This window comes from Lytechinus variegatus, chromosome 17 (genome assembly GCF_018143015.1).
Source record: "Lytechinus variegatus isolate NC3 chromosome 17, Lvar_3.0, whole genome shotgun sequence".
Taxonomy (NCBI): Eukaryota; Metazoa; Echinodermata; class Echinoidea; order Temnopleuroida; family Toxopneustidae; genus Lytechinus; species Lytechinus variegatus.
The window spans coordinates 5000960-5015332 of record NC_054756.1 but is presented as its reverse complement, the minus strand read 5'-3'; the positions used below and the strand labels follow the sequence as shown (position 1 = coordinate 5015332).

The window sequence follows — 14373 nt, the reverse complement described above, 5'->3', positions numbered from 1 at the left end:
GTTAATCGCCCAAATAGTTCACTTGGTCTTCAAAAAAGCTTGTCTGAAAAAGGGCTTATTCTTCTTTATACTTATAAAAAATCAAAGTTGTAAAGTTAATTTTTAAAAGAAATCAATATACACTGTACAGGTCCCGGGGGGGGGGGGCACTCAGTATATAATGCATAGTGGGTATGTGCCGCGGAGGGGACCCCCATTTTTACACTCAAATTTCCGTTCCAAGGCATAGCTATTTTGTCTTATTGAGAAAAAGAACAAAGAAAGCCGCTCCAAGGCATACCATTTTCTTCTTATCGAGAAAAAAGTAAGACAGAAATCAGCTCCAAAGCTTCGCATATTTTTCGTTACGCCGTTCCGGTCGCATTGATCTGCTGCGATTTTGGTGAAAAGCGGTCGCCGAGCGCTGTCCGACAATCGTCTCTGTGCGAACGCACCCGGCGGAGGCCGCGCTAGGGGTGCATACGCACGTACTCACTTGCTGGCGATCCGTTCCAAGGACCCCCGTTTTCACAAAATTGTAGTTCCGAAGCCCGTTCCGAGGACCCTCCTTTTTACAATAAGCCCGCTCCGGGGCCCCCGTTTTTTGTCTCGCCCGCGGCACACCCCTACCAATTTTTTGGTCGAGTGCCCCCCCCGGGGTACAGGTGTTTCTTGACAACATTTTTGTGGACTGATTTGAATTCAATTTCAGCTGGAGGAACCCCGAAATTCAAACATTGTTTCCTCTTACATGTTTGAAGCTCTTGATACGCTTCTGCATTCAATCAAGTAATAATTGTATGGGTTTATTGTTGATCAATTTGAACACGATAGTTCGATATCGCGTTTTCATATTTTGAAGATAAGGGTGTGTTTTATTTTTTCAAACTTAATAGAAACCTAAAAATATACAATTTTGGGCAACTTATTGTTCGATTTGGGGCTGACAGGTCACATATGATTGATGACCAAAAAACAACCACTTAATAATAGACTATAAAGGATACTTATTATTGCAACTCCATTTTATTCCAATACTGATGGTATCTCTAAAATAAAACATTCCAATATTATGTTTTAGATAACATAATTTGATATCATTTGTCAGCTTATACGTGATATTGTAGATATAAAGTAATCACATTACTCATTGTCATGATTATGGTTTTTCTGCGGGTGAATTATTATCACTCGGAAACAAATAAAGCTCCTCTTGATAAATCTAAAAAAATTGAAGGAATTCCCCTTGTTCGTTACTACAGATATTGATCATGCAATCACTATTACAGCGTTAAACAACCTGAACTCTTAACATGCCAGACGAGTTGTAGCTCTGATGTGTATTTTTGGAGCCAATTAGCATCACCAGCATGTTAAGAGTTAAATCCCTTAAATGGTCTCGGTCGACACACGGTGATAGTTGAAGTTGGTACCAACTAGCTTGACCACACCCATCAGAATAAGCATGGCAACCACTGCGGCGCTGATACCAAGGATGAGCATCGCAAACGGGTTGTACAAAGACACATCTGTAGAAGTTTAAAAAAGAATGAATAAGAATTGAATATGAATTACACAAACTCATACCTCGAGTTGGCAACAGGACGAGTGATAATGATTTTCTGTTTAAGCACCTAACGGTATTTTTAAAGTCCACCAAAACCAAAGGCGGCGTAAGCAGAGGGACGGGGGTCCTGCCCCCCCCCCCTAAATTTGAGGTGGGGGACTGTTGCACCCACAAATGTAATAACGCCCACAAATGTAATAACGCCCACAAATGTAATAACACTTTACCCACAAATGTAATAACGCCCACAAATGTAATAACACTTTACCCACAAATGTAATAATTTTTGATCGCCCACAAATGTAATAATGACTTTACCCACAAATGTAATAAATTTGAAGGGATTTTTGGCGAATCCGTTCTAAACTAAAATCCTATAGTAATGCGTTCATATAGCACAAAAGTGCAAAGTCTTTTTCAGACCGGGTTAATAAAACATCAAAGTCCAAAGTCTTTCTTCCAGACCCGGTTGTTTCAAAAAATATAATAAAAGTCTAAAGTCTTTTTTTCCAGACCCGGTTGTTAAAAAAATTGTGATATAAGTCCAAAGTCTTTTTTTCCAGACCCGGTTGTTGCAAAAATTATAATATAAATCCAAAGTCTTTTTTCCAGACCCGGTTGTTTCAAGAATTTTAATAAGTCCAAAGTCTTTTTCCTGACCCAGTTATTTTAAAATTTATAATATAAGTCCAAACTAAGATACGATAATGATATTTTCCTGTGGAAAAAATGGGAATCGAGCTTAGTCTTTTCTCCAGACCCAGTTAATTAAAACTGGTGGAATTAATGTATTTGTTGTTGTTTCAACTTATACGGTGTATATTGTGAATATATGCACTAAGAGTAAATTGAGAATCAAGCGTAGTCTTTTCTCCAGACCCGGTTACCTGTTATCTAAACATTATGAATAACAGTTTAAAAACAGTATAAAGACCCCATAATCTTATTAATGCTGGATATATAGCGTAGTCTTTCAGCCCGACCACTTTTTTCTTTAAAAAACGCTAATAGTAAGAATTAAAAAAAATCAAAGTTTAAGACCAAACAAACCTTCAACCTAAGAACCTGTTTTAAAAGAGGTTTAGAGTGTTGTCTTTATTCCAGACCTAAAACAGTTACGAAAAAAAATCTTTTAACATAAGACCTTATATTCTTATTCTCCTGGAATAACACGAGTTTTAAAACGTACTCTTTCCTCCAGACCCGGCTATTAAAAAAAGTAACTGAAAATCTTCGAATCTAAGACCAAATTTCCAAAGTTTCACCCAGTAAAAATATGTCTTTTTTTAAATAATACTACTATCCCTACAAAACATTGTAATAACGCGTGGGTAAAGCAGACATCCTTTTTCCAGACTTGGTTACTAATTGAAAAATAAAATAGCTTTTACAAATATTCTAAAACGAATACCCAATAATCTAATTACTGTGGAAACAACATGAAGACCGATTGTCGAAGATCGACTTTCCTCCAGACACAATTATTTCAGGAATAAAAAATCAATAAAACTCAACCCCCAACAACGAATCTAAGAACCAACAATCCTCCAAATTAAGACCATGCATGTAGAAAAGCACACGTTTAAAGTGTTGTCTTCATTCCAGACCCGGTGATTTAAAAATGATTTAAACAATCCTAAAAACAAAAGACTCATATTCTTATTCTTGTGGAATAACACGAGTATTATGCTTAGTCTTTCGTCTGGACCCGGTTATTTAAAAGATAAAGAAATATTGAAAAAATGACAGCTGAGACCAATCTTCAAAATTAAACCCCTTTAAATGCTTGGGCTTAGAGTGTTGTCTTTACCCCTCACCGACGTATATTATAACTTTTGAAACGACCGGGTCTGAAAAAAAGACTTTGGACTTGCATTATAATTTTTGAATTAACCGGGTCTGGAAAAAAGACTTTGGACGTATATTACAATTTTGAAACAACCGGGTCTGGTAAAAAGACTTTGGACGTATATTATAATTTTGAAAAACCGGGTATGGAAAAGACTTGGACTTTTACTGTAATATTTCATTAACCGGGTCTGGAAAAAAGACTTTGAACTTTTGTGCTTTATGAACGCATTACTATAGGATTTTAGTTTAGAACGAATTCGCCAAAAATCACTTCAAATTTATTACATTTGTAGGTAAAGTCATTACATTTGTGGGTAAAGTGCATTATTACATTTGTGGGTAAAGTGTTATTACATTTGTGGGCGTTATTACATTTGTGGGTAAAGTGTTATTACATTTGTGGGCGATCAAAAATTATTACATTTGTGGGTAAAGTGTTATTACATTTGTGGGCGTTATTACATTTGTGGGTAAAGTGTTATTACATTTGTGGGCGTTATTACATTTGTGGGCGATTATTACATTTGTGGGTGTAACAGGGACCCCCCTAAATTTCTTGTTGGAAACCTTTTTTTCTCTTCTTTTTTTTCCTTGTCAAAAAATGTTGGTTGATAGCTTTTGTTTTTGCTTGTCAATTTTGTTTCCTACGCCCCCCCCCCCTTTAATTCAGGTGGACACCCTAAAAGTTTGGTTTATAACTTCTTTTTTGCTTGTCAAATATTTTACCTGTGTCCATGCAAAAATTTCAGGTGGACCCCCCCCCCCCCCTCTTCCCTAAATCATTTTGCTTCCACCAACAGAAAGCTAATTTGAATAGAAAGAGAAAATTAAACAAGTATAACACTGAAAATTTTATCAAAATCAGATCTAAAGTAAGAATGTTATGACATTTTTAATTTTCGCCTAATATCACAAAGCAGTTATATGCACTTCCTGGTCGGTATGCAAATAAGGGGACGGATGACATCACCCACTCACTATTTCTTGTGTATTGTATATATAAATATATATATATATATATATTCACTCTCCATATATATTATATTATTATTTTATATTATATTATTCACTCTCCATGCATATAATATTCTCATTTTTTCCTCATTGTCATGTGAAATAAAGTTGCATTCCCCTCTGAACATGTCTACTTCAATTGTTTTAACATTGTCTAGTTCAAGCAATATGGCCCTTATTGTCAAATCTGTAAAAAATGAAATGATATATAATTCAAACAATAAAAAACAAAATAAAGAGTATCATCATCGACTCTCTCATTAGCATATCACCGTCTTAAGCATAAAACTTTTTTTTCTTTAATTAGCAAAACTTTAAAATGTCATAACTTTCTTATTTTACATCGAATTTTAATGATTTTTTCAGCCTTCATTGTTCTTTTTTTTTCCATCTATCATTATTTTTTTTTCTGAGGTGGACTTCACCTCAGACTTTGTGGATAAGTTTTAATCCACACATGTTGGCATTCACAAGGCAGGCCGCGAAATCCTACACGTATGTTCATAATTTTTTCGGTAAATTTTACGTAATTTTTCATTCATGAAAAATAACCGCTACGAAATTGAGTCCTCATTTTTAGTAACTTAAAAACTCCTTCCTAGCATGGAGCTTATAGATATATTATCCCAATGTTCCAAGAAACGTAATAATTTCGCTTGATAGTGGATAATGGCCCCCATCCACTCTTTTGATGAATATGATTGCTCTATATTCAAGGGGATCAGTACTTTTTCGTACTATGAATATATCGAAAAAATCTTCGAAAGTAGAAGCATTTACCATGGATAGTCCAACAGAAATTTGCCAGGATTTTACTTCAAATGAAACTAAAAGATATCACGCAAAAAAACGCAAGAACTATACAGCAGTTCACTTCTTTTTTTAATTCATTTTCACTTCTGGCCATATCAATTATGTGCAAATAACCATGATCACATTCACGGTTTCTTCGTGAAATTTGTAACACAAAACTTGTTTCCCATTTGAGAAATTTGAAAGTGTTAAAACACGTAAATGGAGAAAAAACGAAGCCAATTCATAGAACCAAATTTTTCAATTCAGAAAATCTCAATGTTTTTTTACAAAGCATTTGCTCTATTGTAATGAACTGTTCGGCTAGATTTAATTGGATTATGAATTTAAAATTCAAATAAACATGTTTTTTTACTGGAATTAAACAAAATGGTATCGTTTGACAATTTAACATTAATTCACACAAAGCATTTTTTTTTATAAAAAACAGTAAATGTAAATAGTGTTTCGTTACAGAGATAGGAGCGATTCCATAAAAAAAGGCTTTTGAAGGATCAATTGGTATACCATTAGTTGCCATGCCACTGGTAGGGTTACGGATACGAATCGGACCACTACTGATCGTTTGAGTGGAAAGGGATGACGTAGATCGTCGTTTGCGAACCGGTGATGAGTTCCAAAATGCAGCTTCACCGTCGTTTGAGGGGCAGCCCATGTCTCGATTCAACCGAGCCTCCTCTGCACCGCATACCATCACTAAACAGTGAACGTATACCTACCAAAAAGAAAATGACATGAGCATAAGAAATTAGGGGCACAACATGACGTATGTCATGTATGTGACAAAATTCTATGAAGAATATGTCCAAATTTTTTGAAATAATATTCAGCATTTATAATAGATTTTGACCAAAGGTGTTCTAAATTACAATTCGTTCACATTTCCCCCTTTCCAATTCTTTCATTTTGAAGTTTTTCTGTTTTTCTATCACAGTTTAGGGGGATGGTCAGGTGGCAAGCCCTCAATTTAAACAAAACAGTCCACATACATTCGTAGACCTATGACCCAGAAGGATTATTTGATTATTACTTTAAAATAGAAAAAGAACTAAGAAGAGCTGAGGAGCCATTGTATTTCGGTGAGGGACATGGTGACGTTAATGTGAGGGTTTTTATAAAACTGGTAGACTAACGAACCTCTTTTTGATTATTTATATATTCATTTAATATTCATGTTTTTACTTTCAACTATTCAAATAGGGTAGTTTAGTCAGCAAGAAACTATTCTTTTTCATTGGACCATTTAGTAAATGGTAAATATTCAGACATAACAAAGAAATGATTATACGTAAAATAAGACCAATACTAGCTACAGATAAAGTGTCACGAGAGAAAATGATTATTGATTTTCCCTTTTCTTCCTCGATTTCTTCACTCCTCATTTTGTCATTATTTTCCAAATTATAATGCCATGTGGCGTTCACCACTCTCCCCTTTTTTAGCGTAGAACCAGAATGATTAACTTTACCTGGGTGTTTTGATTGTCACCAGTGAATGCAAATGCCTGAAAGGAAAAACTTTCTCGATCCAAATCAAGGTCATTATTGATGGACGTTGTTGGATCTTCTGGGCATCTGTAGAATCAAGGAAGAAGAAATATATTCCTTTAAGGAGAACTCAGAATTGAAAGGGGTCTGGGAACGATTCTTTTCAATAGGGTGCTAGTTTTGAGGGGAAAATACGAAAAGTATATGTAAAAGTGTAGTATACTGCTTAAATCACATACATTTTTGGTTGATAACTATGAATGGTAACGGACGAATTCATTTGCCAAATGAATACCAGTGAATCTTTATACAAACATGTAACATGTTTGGGGTCCATCGATTTATTTGCAAAGGTGCTTTCACATTTGCTAGTGCGATCGTTTACGATCATTTGGTCACAATATATGTTCCACACAATCACAACTGATACCCCTTTCATACTGCCCTCTTCATTTTTCACCAGTGAACTTCGCCGGCGAAGTTCTCCGCCTCGCATTCCTCACTTCACCGGCAAAGAAAAAAAATGTACCCTTTCGCACTGACATTTCTTCCCCGGCGAAAGTCAACGAAAGTCAAAGAAAATTGTAAACATTACTTCTTACCTTTTACAAAAAGGTATAAAAAAAATAATTACAACATATTTTGAAAGTATTACGAGAAAAACAAGCAATATCACCTTGTTTTTATATTTTTGCGCATTTTATACATGTAAAAAGTGCTTTTAAATAAAAATTGTCGAGGGTATTTTCTTGGCCATAGCATTCAGTTGAGCTTGCAACTTTATCGCGCGCGGAATCTCGGTACAGGGGACTTTGGGAGAGATAAAAAATTACCTCTGACGTCATTAAACGAGGAGAAGTTCACCGGTTTGCTTTCATACTGGCCTTTTCACCGGCGAAGTTCTCCACCTAGAGGTAAAGAAGTTTGCCGGCGAACTTTACCGGTGAAGTTCTCCTGTGTACCTTTCATACTGGACACTTTCCCCTTCGCTGGCGAACTTCGCCGGTGAAAAGCGCAATATGAAAGTGGTATAAAACGGTTGTAAGCAGTCGCACCACTAATTGAGAAAGGGCTTAATCGGAGAAGAGCAGGCTTTGAATGTCCTCATGTCCCTTACCCCTCTTTTCTATTGCTGACATAAAATATGCGTGTTTAAAAGTGTTAAGTGTTTTAGGTTTATCTTCATGATGGCGGCCTTTGACATGAACTATGCAAAATAGCATGAATAAACGTAAAAATGTATAGCAATGTTGTGAGACTATGTTCTTTCCCTGTTCTTTAGTTTTGGTGATCAGAATCTAGCAGACGCTTGCATTAGAAATGGCCACATTTTAATGGGGAAATCATACCTGTTTGAACCCAGGCCCATTTACACTGATCTCAATGGGGGCAAAGTAGGTATCCATTCGGACACACGTTGGGTTCCAATGGACCGCTTTTTTTTCGAAAAGATGATTTACATCATGCACGGTTGGGATATGGTACAAAGAACCATGAAAACAATGAAAGTTGATTTTTTTAAAAGCGAAATCAATGTTTTGGTACATCTAAAATCGCCTACTCACCTTGAGGAAATCAGAGAGTGGTGTGGATTTGTCGCTGGGTCCACGGTTGCTGTAGCCCAACAGCTCTCTATGAACATACCAAGGATTTCTACCGATTTAAGACTGACTTCAAAGAAGAGTTCTTGGCCTAGCGACACCGAGCTAGAGTCAACTTCCTGAATATTCTCTGTCTTGAACCTTGCCAGATTTAGATCGAAGTTACCAGTGCTCTTGTCGCTGAAGGCAACCTTACCAAGGCGTGGTTTGAAGGACCCATCAACTGTTTCTGATTTGTTTAAACAACATTCCACCCGAAGCTGCATTTGATATTCTCGAGTGATTGCTGTATCTCCTTCAGCTTCAGGTTTTTCATAAGTGATAACATTAGAAAAAGTCATTGTAGAGACATCATCCTGTATTGATAGAGAGCAGAAACGTATTTTTAAAAATATCAAATCAAGTATTAAATAGAAAGTCTCTCTAAGTTGGTATTACATGATCATGGCACTATTGTTTAAATGATCCCTGACACACAAAGTCATGTTATGTGTACGAGTCTATACTTCACTTAATTATTACCTCTTGAGTTTAGATGTGCATCATATAAATTGAATATGTTTTATTTCATTTTTTCTTGCATTTATCTTCAGCCACGCCCGATTAAAATCCACTATATCACTTTTTGCCTATTTTGATGTCACATGAGGCAGAAATAAGCATAACAATACACAATGCTATGCAACTTGCCATAAATATGCCATTGCGAACAATCACAAATCTTCAAACAGCTCTAGGGCCTGCATATCAAACATTCAAGCTGTCATTTATACTTCGGTCATATTTGCTCTGCGGCGGGCGTACGGCGGCCGTAGTATTCGAGAGATTACTGCGGCAGCCGCAGAAAATCTGCGGTGGCCGCATGGTCGACGTACGGCGGATTCCTACTTTTTACCGGCCGGAGGGGAGGCCGTAGAATTTTAACGCGGAGTTATAACATTTTTTTTCTTTTCTACGCTCGCCGTATAAATGGGACTAGCCGTATCCATGGCGTAGAACGGTATACGCGGCCGCGGCCGTACGTCGAGCTTACGATGGCCGTGCGGCTGCCCTTGTGTTATGCTCTTGTCTTTCAAACAGAGTGACGTGGATTTGAATCCAAGCCATTGCGTGTTTTCCTTCAGCAAGAAATTTACTCACATTGTGGTGCACCCGACCCAAGTCAGGTGAATAGGTAACTTGTAGGAAGTAATTCCTCGAATGCTCGATCACGGTATAGCCGTGCTAAAGCCGGGTAATAATAACATTATCGTATTAAACAGGGCCCGCCGGGAGAATAGTTTTCAGAGCTGAAGCGGCTAAAATACTCCGTTATTAGTTTTATTATTATTATTATCATGAACATTATGTTATTATTATTATCGGGAATTAAATGCTGATTTTTTTTATTTAGGAAGTAATTCTTACTTAAGACTAAGGCGTTTATTAACATCTAAACTTTATTCATACAAACAAGTTAAGGGAGATTTATTAAAATTCAGATCAGTGTCGAACGTCTATTTGGCGGCCCTTAGTCAAACATTAAATTGGCGCCCCTAATGTAGATTATCAAATTTGGCGCCCCGCACTTTTATTATTTTACCCTCTTTCTAGCTCTTCTTCTCCCCTTTTTCCTTCTTTCTTTCTTTCTTTTCTCCCTTTTCCCTTACTCTTAATTCCCCTTCCTTTTTCTATCTCCCATTTTCTTTCTCTCTCTTTTGGCGCCCTCTTTTCGCCTAACCGGAGGCCCGGGCCCCGAAAAAACCTCCCGGCCAAAATACGCACATGATGGTCATGGTGCGACACTTTCTGAAATGAAATGTCTAATGTCTAGATGTCTAAATATCATGATGAGTGTGATAAGCAAGTCCCCCTGCGGCTGCCGTGAGGGTCTGCCGTAGCATTTGTCAAAAACCTACGGCCACCGCAGGGTTACCCTAGGGCGACCGTACGTCATGATTTCAAGGACATACGTCAGCCGCAGATTTTCTGTCTCCATAAATTAAAAAATACGCCGTGCGGCGACCCAAACATAAGTGACCGCTAGAGTACATAATATAGGATATTTATATTGCGCACATATCCACCTTGTTAGGTGCTCAAGGCGCTCCTATACATGTAAGTGGCCCTGGAAATTGTACAGCGACCGTAGAGCCACTCGCCGTAGAAATTTTAGAATCTACGGCGGCCGTAGCAAATGTGACAGGGGTATTAGTGACTGCTTTTGAGGTGGTATTGTATGAAGACTTGTTATTGAAAGCAATGGCACATAATTATGTATTGTCATGCTTATTTCTACCTCCTGTGACATCACAAGAGGCAAAAAAATGATCTAGTGAAAGTAAAGGAGACGGGGCTAGCATATTACAGACTAATGCAAGAAAAATGAAAAAAAAAAGAATGAAATTATATGATGCACCCTTAAACCCAGGAGGACATGATTTGGTTAAGTAAAGACTACTACACATGAACAGAAAGTATTCTGTATTTTCACGTCAGGGTACCTTTTAAGCTATTTATACATTCTCTACGTTATCCTTATTGTTTAATCACTATATGACTGGTTGCCAATATTCACCTGTCTCTGTCATTATCATCATCATCATTATTTGTATTATTATTTGTTTGGCGTCACCCGTGCCTGGGAGGCGATAAGCGAACTGAGTCACTTTGGCACACAGGTCTCTCCTCTCGATATAACTGATTTGGGAGATTGCAGGTGGACCACTACACAAGGGTTTATCATGTATGTGATATTTTTATGTGCAATTAACGTGGCTGGTTTCGTCATGTATATCAGCTGACAAGCAATCAAATTCATACTTCACTTCTAATTTTAAACCTTAGGAGCTTATTTCTAATGTATGACACTATAGTTTATACACAGACCTTGTCATATGTCATGGTGGTCAATGCATGATATATGATGTAGTATGTACAGTAACAGTACATTGTATACTGTATAGCCCCTATGGATAATTAACATTTTTTGATTTAATAAGATATATTTCACAAATATCCGTAAAACCCATAGTAGAGGAATAAAAGCAATATAGCTCTATGAAGCTGCTTGCTATTGTTGACCTCGTACAATCTAATATCCAAGAACTCCAGGACGACACCTACATTTGGCTGAAAAAGGGCTATAAAAATTGGAAAATTTAGGTACAATTACCTTTTAACTCTACAAATAATGGTTTAAAAGTGCTAATTATAGGAAAAACAAATTGCCTGCTCCCAAAAACTTATGAATAGACACCAAAACCAGAGAAAAAGACCACCAAATAAAAAGTTGGGCCAAAACTGTGATTTTGGGGGGTTTTGGCGGCCATTTTGGATTTTGGCTAGGCACACTTTTTTCTCGGACCCGAGACAAAAAATATTGTCATTTCATGTTGAGATAGATAAAAGGAACACAAAAAAACTGTTCCCACAGTAAAACCAAACATCACCCATTTATAGCCCACTCCTATAAGAGCTACTTTAAGAATGAGTGGTGAACCTTTCTTACGCGCTAAGCCATCGCCAATGGTGTCTACCATTTACTACAAGAAAGGATCACCAGTCGTTCTTAAAGTCGCTATTAACTTACGTGCTCCTATCCTAAAGTATTTGACAAAGGCAGAGTCACCTGCATACTTATAAAATTAATTTCTTTGGTTTTCATCTTCAATTGTTTTGTCACTTCCGTTTGCTTTCCATCCAGAACGAAGCTGCTTGCGTGTTCCATGACATCAGACCGTCCACCAAGGAGCACCTTCTTATCATCCCGAAGTCACACCACGGTAACGTCAAATCACTTGAAAAATGCAAGATACCTCTTGGTAAGAGTGCAATCTTCACTCTGCAGATCTTGTTTGTAACTTTACGTCAGTGGTGGAGATATGATTGAGCACTTGGTACAAGATGACGTCATTTTTTGGTGTTCCATATGCCTCAGGGGCCGATTGCACGAAAGGGTCTTTGCAAGGACCGTCTTTCGTGTCGCCCATCCTTTATGATGCGCCATGTGAAACGCATTTTAAACCAATCATCTGCAAACATATTCTATTCGTCCGTTAAAATAAACAAAATATTTGTTTATAAAATGATGTAATATATCATGAAATTGTATAAAATTTGATTTAAGAACAAACTAACGAAACTAGCCAATCAATCGCACACGCACCACTCGCACTCAGTCATGCACTGTCGATCCAACTCACTGCTCTCTAACGTTAGATCTGTAGCTAAAGCAGACTTACCTAATTCCACATTCGACCACACTCGCATCCATCACAATCTACATTACACTTTCTTAATAAAAATACTTCCAAAAATCACACTTACCCTCAAAATTTTTGACGGCTGACGTGACTCGAACCCCCTATCGCAAAGCAATTCCTTGGCACTTTCCATTTTGGATATCAAAAGTTTGCGTAAAACTTTTATGACAGCTGATTGGCTGTCTCAAGTCACGTGGTAAATTTATGTACACAACTGTTGTGAAACGGGTGCTTGGCGGGAATTGACGTGAAATCGTAACCTCTTATTGAAGAAAACTCTTTACGCAACCAATATTTAACGTAACTCGGGTAAGATTACGCAGGGTTGTGAAAAAAAAAATACACAACCGTTCGTACACAGCACCGATTTTACACAGCGGTCTAACAGTGTACAAAATACATGTATTTTTCCAAAGAAATTATGAGCAAATTTTGTAAGCTTGTAACCAAATTATGAAAAAAAAAAATCCTGTACATCTGTACTGTTCATTGTTTGGGGGTGTTAAAAATAAATTCTTAAATGCTGACACGCATGATCTGACCAATGCTGTCATGCATTTTATATCGCACATATTAAGTGCAACTCTAATTCATACTTGAATATTTTTTAAACGACCCCCCCCCTTCCTCCTCCCCCAGATTTATCACTTGTTGAGATTGAGATTATGGCGATGTGATTGTGATACTCAACTCATAAAGAATATGCCATTTTCAAGTATAAGAATTAAGCTTTTTTAAATATTTATCTCATAAATTTTTTTACTTTCGAGAATTACCTTTTGATATGTTTCTGTACTTATGAAATAATTTTTATTCCTAGTGTTGTTATTCTATATTGAAAGTGTAACCATGTCCCTTCTGTAACGCAGGACTGCAGACATGCCAACCGTTCCACTTTTAGAGTATTTGTTCGGGGACATCCCGATAGACCGCGGGTCCGATAGACCGCGGGTCCGATAGTCCGCGGGTCCGATAGTCCACGGGTCCGATAGACCGCGGGTCCGATAGTCCGCGGGTCCGATAGACCTCGGGTCCGTTAGACCGCGGGTCCGATAGACCGCGGGTCCGATAGTCCGCAGTGTGTGTAAAATTATGATCAGATATATCATATGTCATCGAGAGGTCCAAAGGTCAAACGACACGAGACCATGGGGTTCTATCAGGTGCGGATCCATGGGGGGGAGGGGGAACTGCCTCACCCACCCCCCCCCCCGCTCAAAAAAGGGGAGAGGGGAAAAGGAGAGAATAAAGAGAGAGGAAGATGGGAAAAGAAGATAATAGAAAAGAGAGTAAGAGGGGGAAAGGAAAGACAAAGAAAAAGGGAGAGAACAGGGGGAAAGAAGAGAAAAAAAGAGAGGAGGGAAAAGGAAGAGAAAAGAAAGCTAGGAGAAAGGAAAAGGAGGAAAAAGAAGAAGAAAAAAAGAGGAAGGAAGAGAAGAATATTTAAATAGAGAGGAAGATGGGAAGAAAGATACGAAAAAGAGAGACAGAGGAAAAGGGGAAAAGAAGAAAATAAAGAGAAAGAGAGTGGAAGGGGGAGGGAGAGAAGAAAACAAATTAAAAGAGAAAAAAGGGGAAAGGAAAGAAAAAGAAAGAGGGATAAGTAATGGGGAAAGAGAAAAAAGAGGAAGAGGGAAAAGAAAAAAAAGAAAAGAAAGGAATAGAAGAAGAAAAATAGGAAGAGAATAATATTAAAAAGAGAGAAAGATGGGAAGAAAGATAAAAAAAGGAGAGATGGAAATGAATGTCGAATGTCCCATTGGGGGATTTGAAATCTCATCTTTTTAGGTTGGAGTATCAAAAATTTTCAGTTTAAT

General features: G+C 37.5%; 1 protein-coding gene across 1 annotated transcript; it reads right to left on the bottom strand.

Annotated features, from left to right (window-relative positions):
- Nucleotides 1-1159: 1159 nt before the first annotated feature.
- Nucleotides 1160-12689, bottom strand: LOC121431178 (ZP domain-containing protein-like). Its single transcript, XM_041628688.1, has 5 exons — nt 12621-12689; nt 8277-8668; nt 6693-6798; nt 5732-5939; nt 1160-1508 (listed from the first exon to the last, which is right to left on the bottom strand). The coding sequence occupies exons 1-5, from the start codon at nt 12687-12689 to the stop codon at nt 1369-1371; spliced, it is 915 nt and encodes a 304-aa protein (XP_041484622.1). The 3' UTR covers nt 1160-1368.
- Between the last annotated feature and the right edge of the window lie 1684 nt (nt 12690-14373).

Bases quoted from the DNA above. Each gene is read 5' to 3' on its own strand.
- LOC121431178 (XM_041628688.1), bottom strand. From the start codon at position 12,689: ATGGAAAGTGCCAAGGAATTGCTTTGCGATAGGGGGTTCGAGTCACGT. The intron at 8,669-12,620 runs GTAAGTGTGATT...CTATCAATACAG, and splicing joins AGCCGTCAAAAATTTTGAGG to GATGATGTCTCTACAATGAC. The intron at 5,940-6,692 runs GTAAAGTTAATC...TCTTTTTGGTAG, and splicing joins GTGACAATCAAAACACCCAG to GTATACGTTCACTGTTTAGT.